The following is a 13,481-nucleotide window of genomic DNA, read 5'->3' on the forward strand; positions in this document are numbered from 1 at the left end:
TATTGTACCTAGGTTATATTGTAACACATGTAAAATGTATGGGATTGCCTGTCATGGGGGGAGGGAGTAGAGGGAGGGGGGGATAATTTGGAAAAATGAATACAAGGGATAATGTTATAAAAAAATATATAATAAAAATAAAAAATAAAAAAAATGTACCTCCTTTCTTCATCCCTCCCATCTCCAATATTTAAAATACAAACACACTCTTCAGCCAAAATTGAGCCCTTAATAGTTTACTAATCTGCCATAAGCAGTTGACCTAGCTTATGCCTGAGCTTGGACTTGCTCCTTAGACAACTTTCCCTGCTTGAGAAGTTTGGTTTCCCTTTTTTTAGTTCAGATTTAGAACAAGGGACACTGGAAGACACAAGAAAGTATTCAATAAATATTTATTATCCAAGAACTGAATCAACCTTCAATTCAACTGCTCATTGTCGCCAAAACACCAACATGGAAGGAAAATGGCATTTGTCAGCATTACGCCAAGTTCTACTGAAGCCTTCTTCCATTTCTTCATCGGTGCATCATGGTATTCTTAGTATCACAAAAGTTCCACCCAGAATGCTGAGCAGCCCTCAGTAGTCCAGAGGCTTTCCTATAAGGACTTTTAAGAATTGGTTGGAGGATAACTGTCACCAAAAGACTAGCCTGGCTGGGTTTGGAGATGTCCATAACCACAGGTTGGACATCCATTTTTTTTTCAACTGTAGCAACTAATGAAACTATTTATTAAGGCTTTGTATCTATCCATGAGAACCGCCTACCCTGACAAAATATTGGTCCTTTTAGTCCTAAAGTTAAGTTGTAGCTTCCAAGGTCATTATGAACCCAAGGGCAGAAAGATGTCACACACTTTTCATTGAAATTTGAACTTTCAAAGTTGGAAGGGGCTTTAAGTCCAACTTAAATATTTTTTTAAAAATCATTTTCTTGCTTGATAAAGCACTGAGGATTCCGAAATCATACACTGGATGGATTCAGTTCTGCTTGGGTGGTTGGAGATAAATCTCTCAAGAGAAGAAACCTGTGTCTTCAACTATATTAATCTATATTTTTTTCATCATATATAAATAGATAAATGGGTGGAGAGATAGATGACACACTTTGAAAATGAAATTAATATAGGTAAATGTTAGGATTACCAGGTGAGTTCTCACCTTGTCACTGTCCAGACAACCTGAGTTTTCACCTGGTAATCCTAACAGGTAAAGACACACATACATACATATATATAATTTTGTCCATTCCCCTTGTCTCCCCTCCATCGAGGCCAGGGGTTCATAACCCTTTTTTGTATGTCACAGACCCCTTTAGCTGTCAGGTAAAGCCTATGGATTCTTCTTCAGAAAGCATTTGGTGTTTGCATTATAGTGGAAGTAAATGCTACATTTAAGTTAGAAAGTAATGAAAATAAAAGATGTCATTTTTTTTCTCATTCAAGTTCATGGACCCCTTGAAATTTATATCCAAAAATCCCCCCCAAAAAACTGTCCTAGTGCCTAGTTCTAGGCACAAAGTAGAGTCTTTTCATGATGACCTCTCCCACAATTGTCCACTTCCCTTCCCTCACATACATTTAAAAACATTAACTCTCAAACCTAGAAGGCCCAACCAGAGGAGAATAACTTGCATGGCACCCATTTCACAAATGATGGAGTCTAGATGGAGAATAATGGAAAGGAGGAGAGGTTACCAGATAAAAGGTCAATATCAGATTTTGATTCCCTGATGATGTTCTGAGCAGCTGGGGGATATTTAGCTGGAAGCCTCCTCTCCACACCCCAGAAAGAAAAGGATCAACAATACCGGAAGAGGAAAATGCTAAATCTCTCTACTCAAACTATTTTGTACGTTTCTTCAATTCTGCAGCTGCTGAATCCCCCAGGGGACATGGGGCAGGAACAGGCAATGAACAGGATTATAGCTATGCTTTCTTCTGCTGAAATCCCAATTTTAGTCACTGACTGTGTGACATCAAGAAAATCACTCAATTTCTCTGAGCTTTGTTACCTAATCTATAAAATTAGACTGAAGAACCTCTCAGGTGCCTTTCAGTTCTAAATTTGTGGCCCTAGCTGTGGACATTTCTCTGGCCCTGGCCCTTGCTTGCTCTCCTGGCTCCTCAGACCAATGGTGGTAGCAAGGGACAGTTGGACTAGTCCATTCTGTGGGCCACACAAAAAGAATCATCCTCACAACCTAGGAAATAATTAGAGGGCTCCAGACGTGACCAGGGTCTTCTCAATCTTCCTCAGTTCTCTCTTCCTCATTAGGACCTTGCCCTTCCTTCTGGCCCCACATGTAGTTGTTGAGACCCAATTGTACCATGTGAGCATTATGGATGATAAGAGGCTGGGCTGCAGCATTCTGTGGGTCCAGCTGCGGGGCTGAGCTGGGGTCAGGGGGGAAAGGCATAGGTGGGATAAACTGATTGGCCGGGAAAGCCGAGGGAGCAGGGGCAAAGTGGGGGGAGAGACCATGTGGCCAAGGAGGTAGCAGTGGCATATTATAGCCACAAGCAAAGGATGCTTGATTTGGAAACGCAAAGCTGAAGTTCTGTATCTGCTGTTGCAGAAGTTTATAGTGGTGTGAATAGTCAGAGAGGGCATTCTTCTTCTGAGAGACCCTCTTCCTGTCCTCCACCATCTGCTGGGTCTGCTCCTGGATCGCCTGGATTTCCTGTTGCTTCTTCCACACTTCCCGCTGGGCTTGCAGCCTCCGAGAGGTGAAGGTGCTTCTGACTTTCTTGGAAAACACAGGAGAACTCTCATCCAGACTCACCAGGCCCCTCAACAGCGGGGAGACCTGGGCAGATTTCAGCGTGCTCTCCCGGGGAAAGAAGGGAATGACGGAGTTCTCTTTTTCCTTCCTTGTGATGGAGTTTATTAATGCCATATGCACCTGGTGGAGGCTCATGTGGCAATCGAAGTGTCTGGTGAGCAGGAGCACCGTAAAGGCCGAGTTATCAATGGCATCTTGTAAGCACCTGAGCTCAAAACGGCCAGGGACCTGGAATTCCTCACAGAACGTGGCTCCGTCGGGCACGCCCAGGCTCTCCAGGGTGTTCCGGACCCGAAAGGCGATGGCCTCATCCTCCTGGGCGTGGAGGATCACAAAGCTGAAGAAACGCTGTCCCATGTCCAGCTCAGGTCCTGAAGGCAGTGGAGATGACAGGGATGGAGAGGGATCCTGGGGGACGACGGGAGGCTTGGGACTGGAAGCCTTCTTAGGAAAATCACCCTCTTGTACAGAGAGTAGGGTAGTAGTCTCTTCTCTAGCAATGGGGGGCAATCCTGGGAGCACCCTAAAACTCTCAAGAATTTCTGCAGGCTTTGTCGAGACGGGCTCTGGAGACGTGGGGTCAGAAAGTGCTTCATAACTTTTCACAGAATGTCTGCTGGTCTCCGGGGCCACTGAGGGTGCAGGAGATGGGGGTGTGGAGGGGCTGGGAGCCTGAGGACCAGAAACCACCGGGACCGAGCTGTCCAGCTGCCCAGAGAGTGAGGCAGCTGGATCCAAGCAAGGCTGGCAGCTCGCCTCCTCTGGTCCAGAGGCCTCTGTGGAATCTGTCTGAGGGTCTCCGCACAGTTTACTGGGGCCTTTAGGACCCCTTTTCTGGGGCTGGCAGGTGAGGAAGGCCAAAGTGGGGGACTGACTGATATCCAGTTTGCTGGGGAAAGAGGCAGGACTACCAGTAGAACGTAAGGGCAAGGGAGATGACTCAGTTGCCAGGGTGTCTGACCTCGCCCTGATAGGCCAGGGTTGACTACTGATCCTAGAGGAGGGCTCTGGGGACACTGGGAGGCAGCCCATATCTGACCTGAGGGTCTGGAAACTCTCAGTTCCATGGACATCATGGCCGCACTGGAACTGGACCTCAGCCCAGACACTGTCCAAGCGAGCATCGTGACACTGGTGGAGGGTCCGTAAAGCAGCATAGTAGGCCTGGTTCCGGGACGAATCTTCACATAGTTTCCCTTCAAGAAGTAACTGGTAAATGCGGGCAACAGCCAATTGGATGTCCGCCTGCTCCTCAGATGGCAAAAGGTCCAGCTGGTCGGGCTCAAGGCCTTCCCAGATCCTGGCCACAGAGAGTGCCACCTTATCTCCTCTCAGAGAGTCCAGGAGGATCCTGGCCTCTGTGTTCTGTCCCAAAGTCAGCAGGACCATGGCGTAGAGCAGGCTGCTGCCTTTGGCACTTGGCTGAAGGAGCTTCAGCTTGTGTTTGAGGTAGAGGAGTTTATCCTGCCCAGCTCTGTTTAAGATGTCAAAGGCTCCCTTCAGGCTTGGGATGTCCTCCCCCATCTTTGGCCCCCTGGAGAAGGGTTAGACATGGCATGTTCTGCTCTGTCTGCCTGAGGTGGGGAGGTCCTCTGGCTCTTACCCCAATACCTCAGGCATCCTTTTCTCAGGCATTTCACCGGCACCTGCAGCAAACAGAATGGAAACAGAATTAGAATTTACTCATGTTTCCCCTCCCCATTCCTACCACCACCACCCAGTAATATTCCCTTTCCTCCATTTCTCCAAGGAGCTGATCAGCTCAGGGAGACAGGAGCCATGAGAGCGATACTACCAGCACCATCCCAACCACCACTTCTCCCCTCAAACACACCCCAAGAGTCAATCTGGGACCCTAAGAACCTTAGGAGTAACTGTGGCAGTCTAGCCCCAGCAGCCATCATCTCAGGGATAGAGAGACATTCTGGCAGAGGCTTCCTTGGATGTAAAACCCCTGCCTCCACAAATAACATTCTTGCCCCGCAATTCTTCATCAGAAATGGACAGGACAGTAGAAATATTAAAGATGATACATTAATGTGTGCTTTGTGTCTGTATCTCAAAAACTATGGGACCTTTCCATGTGATTTGAAGGTAAAAGCTCTTATATGGATCAAGCTTGACACATGTAGCTTGAAATTGCACATGTTTACTGTCAAGGGGAGGAAGGAGATGGGAAGGAAGAAATATTTGGAACACAAGGTTTTGCAAAGACAAATATTGAAAATGATCTTTGCATATATTTGGAAAAGTAAAAAGCTATTATATATATATATATATATGTATATATATATATATACATATATCTTTTGAGAACAAAGACTAACTTGTTATTCTATTTGTATCCCCAGAATTTAGCAATCAATAAACAATTTTTTTTCTTTCAAATCCCAACCACCTTCCTGCAGGAAGTCTTATCCTAGCTCTTTCTGATAACATGCTTCCTTTCTAAGAAATTTAAACTATACAGCAAACTCTACTCACAACTACTCTGAGGAAAGATTATCCCCAATTTACAAATTTGGACACTGACTAAGGTTCCATCCTAGTGAGAGTAAGAGCTGGTATTCAGAGGAATGAAAGCCAGAAGGAACCTTACATATCATTTGGTCAAATGCCCTCTTTTCAGTGAAAAAACTGAGGCTCAAGGAAGAAAAATGCCCAAGGTGACATGGGTTAGAAGTGGTCAAATTAGGATGTGATCCAGTCTTTACTCCAAGTCCCAGGGCTTTTCCCCCATAGGATGTTGCCTTTCCTTCTCTGAACTCTCATTGAATTTAGCATCCATACAATAGGTTGGAACATAATTATTTTCTGGGTGCGAATCTGTTCTAACTAGACTGAAAGCTCCCTGGGGACAAGTCCTACAGCTGCTCCTTCTTTCCCTTCCCTCTATGGTACTTGTACAGGACTCGCCTGAGGAATGTGTGATTATAAGGTCCTGGAGAAGGCACATAATGGCTAACATGAGAAAAGAGCAAAATCTGGCTCTTTCTCTTCTCTTACTGAGGGAAACTGTAGTCTCATAGACTGATCCCTGCTCTGATCTGGGTTTCCATCCCAGCCCTGCCACTTATTAGCATAGTAATTTAAATTCAATTCACTTGCAAGCCAACATCACCTTCCTGATATCATTAGTTTTCTTCCAGAATTCAGGATGAAAAATAATCTGCGACTAGTACTAGCAGCTCCATTCGCCAACTAGGCAAATTAGAGTGCTATAGAATGGAAGGATGAGAAGGGAGCTTCTGGATAATGCAGTCCAATCCACATTTGAACAAGAATCACATCAACAACTGATCTGACAAGTGGGTCATCCAACCAATGCTTGAAGACCTCTAATTTTAGGGCACTTATTACTTCAAGAGGCAGTTTGTGCCTCTTTTGGACCACTCCAAACTTTTAGGATGTTAATTTACAGCATTCTAAATCTGCCTCCCAATAGCACCTATCCATCATTCCTACTTGTGTCCTCTGAGGCAAGGAAAATGAATCTAATCCATCTTCCACAAAAAGCCCTGCAAATATTTAAAGCGAGCCAACACATCCCCTACAGGTCTCATCAATAGCTCTACATGGCTGGACTTCTTGAGGATCATGCCTCCCCCAAGATAAATTGATCACCTGAAATCTCATCTCACTATGCGAAATAACTCAACTTCTGACTCAACATCTCCTCAGCTCCCCCTTCCTTCTGATTAGAGGGGGAGCAATAACTTTCTCCTAAAGCCTTCTTTTATAGAGGGCTCACTTTCCAGGAAACTCCATTTTCTATCAGCAGTTATATGTGGTTTAGACTCCAAAGCATCATGTCCTTGCCCTGGGCAGTCCCTGATAGAGCCCCTCTACCTCTCCTTTCTTAGCTTAGTGAGTTGGATTTGAGTGAGAGAGGGCAGTACTCCCGTGTTCTTCATTTCTACTTCCATCATCATTATCCCAGGATTCATCTGGCTCCAGTCAATTATCTTTCTGCTGTCAGCCTCATAAAATAATAGAGATGGCAAAGTCTAACCTCATTTTACTTAATAATGAAAAGGCCCAAAGAGGGACCCCGACTTATTTGTGGCCACATAGTGTGAACAAGGACTGTAAATTAAGCCTTCCATCGTACCAATCTTCCTAAAGAAGGGCTCTCAAAATGTTTGTGGCAGCTCTTGTTGTTGTAGCTAGAAACTGAAAGATGAATGGATGTCCATCAGTTGGAGAATGGTTGGGTAAATTGTGGTATATGAAGGTTATGGAATATTATTGCTCTGTAAGAAATGACCAGCAGGAGGAATACAGAGAGGCTTGGAGAAACTTACATCAATTGTTGCTGAGTGAAATGAGCAGAACCAGGAGATCGCTGTACACTTCAAGAACAATACTGTATGAAGATGTATTCTGATGGAAGTGGATATCTTCAACATAAAGAAGATCCAACTCACTTCCAGTTGATCAATGATGGACAGAAATAACTACACCCAGAGAAGGAACACTGGGAAGTGAATGTAAATTGTTAGCACTAATGTCTGTCTGCCCAGGTTACATGTACCTTTGGAATCTAATACTTATTGTGCAACAAGAAAATGGTATTTACACACATGTATTGTATCTAGGTTATATTGTAACACATGTAAAATGTATGGGATTGCCTGTCATCGGGGGGAGGGAGTAGAGGGAGGAAGGGGATAATTTGGAAAAATGAATACAAGAGATAATATTATAAAAAATATATATAATTAAAAAAAAAAAAGAAGAAGAAGAAGAAGGGCTCTGATGTAGTCAAAACCCAAAGTCCAAACTTCATAGTTTAATACTTTTCACAACCCTGGTTCCATCCTATCTTATCTAGTGGCTCCTCCCCTCCCACCCATCTACTCTTTCTTTGTTCCAATTCCAAACAAGCAGTCCTTATCCTAGGTCCCTTTAGTAGCCTTCAAAGTCCTTAAATCCAAATTACTTATATTACAGAGAAGGAAATAGGTTATCCAGATCTTTCGGACTTCTAGTGTAGTATTTTACCTGCTAATAGATATATTTATACAATGCCTTAAGAGTCATAAAATTATAAAAATTATCTCATTTTATCCACACAAGTCTCTTGGGAGGCAGGTGCTATTATTATCCCCATTTTACCGAAAGGAAGGTAAAGCAGACCAAGAAAAAGGGATTAGCCCAGGGTCACATAGCTAGGATGAGTCTGAGGTTTTATTTGAATTCAGGTCTTCCTGACTTCAGGTCTAGTACTCAGTCCACTAGAATCTGCTTATTATTTTTTTATTTCCCTAATCTTCAAAACTTAACCAAAACTTTTCACTATAAGACCTTCCCCAAAGTCACCATCTTCTACCAATAGAATAGAGTGATTTTTGTACTCCCACTTATCACATTCTTTTTTTCAAGGACCTACAATCCCAGTCTTATTGGTGAGAACTCTTCCTCTCTACTAACACAGATGACAAAACAAAGTCTATCACTATGGCTTTTCCACTAACATAAAAAAAAAAAAAACCCCATCATTCTAGGGCCAACTTTATGTCAATGAGCCTCTCCATGCTCAATAGGCTGGTCCTCATGAGATAGACATATCATAGCCGAAGCCCTTGAAAATTGGTGAGATCTGTACAACCATGAAGATTAGGATCACCTCTGAGTGGGTCCATCACTGTCTACTTTGTATTTGTATATATCTCTTATACCTTCCCCAAACCCCATTAGACTATAAACTCCTAGAGGGCAGGAATTGTGCCTTCTTCATCGTTTATATCCCCTTTGAAACCTAGAATAGGGTCCTGTACATTGTAGGTATTTGGTAAGTAAATTATGTTTTTTTTTTAAATAAATAACAAAAGGATACATAGCATAATTAATTGCAAATATGTCTCTCTGGAGAACTCTCCAGCTCTATTTATGTATAATGGAGAGAGCACTGAATTCAGAATCAGTGGATCGAGTGTCCAGTACTGCCTTTATATTTAAAGTCCTTCACATCCTAGATCAGAGATAAATTTGCATGCTAATCACAAATGACTACCCCACTACCATCAGGCACTCAGTTTTCAGGCAAAACTGACTGGCCTACTTGAACACATTTTAAAAGATTTTTCAATAGCATTTTATTTTTCAAATTCACATAATTTTCAACATTCGTTTTCAGATTATTTCAGATTTTGCTCCCTTACTTCCCCCCTCCTCAAGATAGCAAATAATCTGATATAGATTAAATATGTTTAATTCTTTTAAGCATATTTCCATATTCATCATGTTGTTGCACATAATATTTCAATTATTATTTTTATACCTTAGTATAGGCTGTTCTCTGTCCCTAGAATCCAGGTCTTAGAGGTTCTTTCCCTTAATTCCCTTATTGTCCTTCTCTTCACCAGAAATTTCTTTGTACTTTTAAATATGTCTTTAATTTGTTTATAATTTCATAATAGAATATAATATAATAATAGAATGTAAGTCCTTTAAAGGCAAACATTCTTTTCCCCTCTTTGTCTTTGTATATAACATCTTGCACAAAGTAGATAATTAGTAAATGCTTCTTGAATTGTATTTAACATGTCTAAAATAGAGCTATAATAACCCTTCTCCAAAACTTGTTCCTCTTCTTGACTTTTCTACTTTTTTTTTTTTTTCTGAGGCATTTGAGGTTGTGACTTGCCCAGGGTCAGACAGCTAGGAAGTGTTAAGGTTCTGAGGCCAGATTTGAACTCGGGTCCTCCTGACTTCAGGGCTGGTGCTCTTTAAACTACACCAGACTTTTCTACTTCTGTGATGGAATCATCCACTCACCCAGGACAAAATCCTCAGAGTCATCTCTGTGTCTTCTTAGTCCTTCATTTTGTCAGAAGCCAATTTGTGTCCATTTTACCTTCAGGATATCTCTTACACCCATTCCCTTCTCATGACCCAAAACTACCTTAGTTAAGCCATTCACTACCTCTCATGTAAACGACCTCCTAATGAGAAATCTTAGATGCATTTTGCCTCCTTCTTGAATCCATCCACTATATAACTGCCAAAATAAGCTTCCTTTAGCCCAGCTGTAACTACACAGCTCCCCTGCTGAACCATCTTCAGTAATTTCCCCTTAGCTATGACTTGAAACACCAGATCCCTACTTTGCAGTACTAGCCTTTCCATGATCTGTCTCCAAATCAACTCCCAGCCTTATTTTATACTCCTCCCCTTTTCATATTCTTTAGTCTATTCAAACTGAGTGAGTATCAATCCCTCCATACCCATCCCCCAAACTCTTCCAGTTAAAATCTTTCTTCCTTTAAAGCCAGGTCAGGTGCTCCCTCCTCTTTCCCTCTAAGATGAAGGAGACCTCTCCTCCAATCACTTCCCTCTTAGTTTGCCCTCAGCATTTTCCTAAATTATATAGTTATTTATATTTATCTATATCTCATTCCTCTAAAAGATAAACCTAGTGTGATAAAATTATATCTTGTTCTGTCCCCCCTAACTCCTGTACACACACACACACACACACACACACACACTTATAATCAGTATAGTAAGTTCATAAGTAATCAGTATAAAGGAGCAATAGCAGGGAATTAGATTGCAGAGAAGAACCTGGAAGTCACATACAAATCATCCCAGTGGTCAAAGAATCATAATTTGCAAACTATATCATATATTAACCAAAATTCATCTTCTGGTAAATGTGCAGAATCAGGGAAAGCCATCTAGGCTTTGCTGTCAGGGTTCTGCTCCTGGGTTACGTAAATTCCAGAAAAATCCCAGACCTCCACAGCTCCAGACTAGCAGAACATCAAAATGATGAAAACAATATGGCATGGATATGTTAACTTTAAAATTTTACCCATAACTTTGAGATGATTTGGATGTTAATGAACTAACCCTAAATTCCCGACTCTAACCAAGGTGGTCTGTTAGGGGAAAAAAAAAAAAAAAAAACCTATAAAAATGAAAACTTAAATTCACACCTCCTAAGCCCTCCTTAATCTCCATTGAATGCTCACCATCCCATCTCATGTCCTAACACCACCTTTGCCTCTGTATCCCTTTTGCTGTTTGTATTTTCTATATTGTTTGCCTCCATTAAAGCATAACTACTGTCGTGTTTCTGGAGGGTGCCCAAAGAACTGAGTATGTCTGCCCCCGTTTCATAATTCCATGAATTATTAACTCATCCATAAAGTCAAAGATCTACATGATCTCCTCTCCCCAGTGACCAGCATCAGCAAACAGCAACAAATTTCAGTTACTCAGAGGAGAGGTAGATAGTTTCATTAGTATCTGGTGGGTCCCTGTCCCCAGTTCAATTCATCAAGTACTTAATAGTGAGCAGATCTGACCTTGTCACTTCTCTGCTCAAAAAGCTTTTTTAGTGACTTTTTAATGTTTTTAAAATAAAATATAAGTTCTAGTCACCTAGATTTATAACCTTGGATTTGACCCTCAGCTTTCACTTACACCATTCCTAAAAACCAATAAGATGTCAGTTTTGTTTATGGAAAATTTCTCCAAAATATCCCTGGTCTCGGTATCCCAAGTAAAGAGTGAAGGGAAAACGGGAATTTTCTATCATTTCTGCTCCTTATGCACATAGCAAAAAGCCCTTTAGATGTAGGTATTTTGATCCTCTAATAAAACCAGTTTGATTTTTTAAAAATAAAATAAACTGAAAACTATTGATCTGAAATAGTTTAATGTGAAGTCAAGATAGAATTGTCCTATTACTCTAGTACTTTTGTAAACACAGACAAACAAGGAGAAAGGTAGCATTTGGGTTGGGATTTTAAAAGCTTGACGAGGGGCAGCTAGATGGCACAGTGGATAGAGTACCAGTCCTGAAGTCAGGACAACCGAAGTTCAAATCTCACCTCAGACCTTCCTGGCTGTGAGACCCTGGGCAAATAACCCCAGTTGCCTCAGGAAAATAATAATAATAATAAAGCTTGGCTAGGAATTTAATAGAAGAGGGAAGACATTTCAAGTATAAGGTACCCAGAGAGCAAAGACATCAATGCAGCAAAGCTCAAGAAATGTCTAGAGCATAGAATACTATTAAATTTGGCCGGGAAATAATACTGGAAAAGGTAAGATGTAAACTGACAGATTTCATCGCCCTGAGTTCAAATTTAGCCTCAGACACTTATTAGCTGTGTTTTCCTGAGTAAGTCACTTAACCCTGTTTACCTCAGTTTCTCATGTGTAAAATGAATTGGAGAAGAAAATGGCAAACCACTCCAGTATCTCTGTCAAGAACACCCCAAATGGGATCATATGAAAAGTCAAATATTGCTGAACAAACTTGCAGGAGTTGTTATTAACTTTTTTTTGGTATTTACGTACATGGTCCCTTGACAATCGGGGAAAACTTGTGGATCCTTTCCCAGAATAATGTTTTTAAATGTATAAAATAAAATACAGAGGATTAGAAAGGAAACCAATTTTATTGAAATACAGTTCCCCAGACAAATCAAAAACTCCTAAAGTAAACGAATGTAAGGGAGAACAATTTAACCTTTGCTCAGTAATCAGCAGTGTGACGCTTAGATCTGCGACCAGATTTGGAGGCAGTAATGTCTGCCCTAATAGGAATCTTCCTGCCCTTTCCTTCTTTCTCTCAATTCTGCTCTCAGAGAGGAATTAAGTTGCTACCGCAAGGGAGAGGCTGTGGATCCACGTGGGTTCCTGTGTTCAGGGTTGTTGGAGTTCAAAGGAGACCCCAAAAGGCTGGGGCTCCAGACCGGTGCTTCAAAAAAATTTGCAGGCTTGGATCCGTCTCCAAGTGAAGGGACAGCTTTTATTATCATTGCAATGCCAATTAAAGAATTTAGCAAGGAACTAGGAGCAAGAAGATGAATTTCTAGGAAAAAGTTATCAAGTTACTGATATGCTCTTGATTTGAGATGTGGTCTGGTGCAACTCATTGTCTCAGAAACTTTGTTATTACTGACCAGCAGATTGCCACCTGACAGCCTACAATGTTTGTAGAACTGTAACATTCCCAAGCGTTATGGTTACATCTTCCCTAGAAGCTAAGGGAAGAAAAATATCATTTTTAACTATATCACTCCCAAGGTCAGGTAGTCTTAGGGTTATTGCTAATGTCCTCTAGAAGCTGCACCCCATGACCGTCATTCAGGAAATGGCGAACTGCCCTACCCCCACAGGACATCACCTTCCCCTTACCTTTCTTTAGAAGTCCGGAGTACCGGAGTGCTCAGTCTGGAGCTCACAGAAAAGCCAGAGGGAAGGAGCCAGAGAATTGGGGGACACCCGGAGGGCCGTTAGCTGCCCCAGAAAGCAGGTTTCAGTCTCGGTCCTTCTAGGCAAGGCGGAGCCCAGCAGCGACTGTGTGGTGGAGGCTGGATGCGGAAGCTGGACAGCCAGATGAGTTATGGTGGCTGGTGGCGACGTGTTCGAAGTCCAACCTGGCCCCTCCCTCAGATGTTTGAGTAGCATGAAGATTTCCCCCTTTTCTCTGCCAGAGGAGGGGACTATTTGGGACTTCCCCGGGACGCCGGATCGGTTTCTGGACGCAAAGTGGGAAGGGAAGGAGGGGGACAGCAAGAGCCTTGCTCTAGTATGGGTACTTAACGCAAACTGCACACATACTGAGCCCGGAAGGGTATCCGAGCCCCCAGACAGGGAGAACTCCTAAACGCCAAACCCTGGGGGATGGGAATATCCAGCTCCACCTGGAATTTGGATAGAAAGGTTTCGGAGGA

General features: G+C 42.3%; 1 protein-coding gene across 1 annotated transcript; it reads right to left on the minus strand.

The window, feature by feature from the left end:
- Positions 1 to 380: 380 nt before the first annotated feature.
- TICAM1 (TIR domain containing adaptor molecule 1) lies at positions 381 to 13,137 on the minus strand. Its single transcript, XM_074308413.1, has 2 exons — positions 12,943 to 13,137; positions 381 to 4,430 (listed from the first exon to the last, which is right to left on the minus strand). Exon 2 carries the CDS (start codon positions 4,306 to 4,308, stop codon positions 2,245 to 2,247), a length of 2,064 nt encoding a protein of 687 aa, XP_074164514.1. The 5' UTR covers positions 4,309 to 4,430; positions 12,943 to 13,137; the 3' UTR covers positions 381 to 2,244.
- Between the last annotated feature and the right edge of the window lie 344 nt (positions 13,138 to 13,481).

This window comes from Sminthopsis crassicaudata, chromosome 1 (assembly GCF_048593235.1).
Source record: "Sminthopsis crassicaudata isolate SCR6 chromosome 1, ASM4859323v1, whole genome shotgun sequence".
NCBI lineage: Eukaryota > Metazoa > Chordata > Mammalia > Dasyuromorphia > Dasyuridae > Sminthopsis > Sminthopsis crassicaudata.

Coding starts and splice junctions, on each gene's coding strand:
- TICAM1 (XM_074308413.1), bottom strand. CDS start 4,308: ATGGGGGAGGACATCCCAAGCCTGAAGGGAGCCTTTGACATCTTAAAC.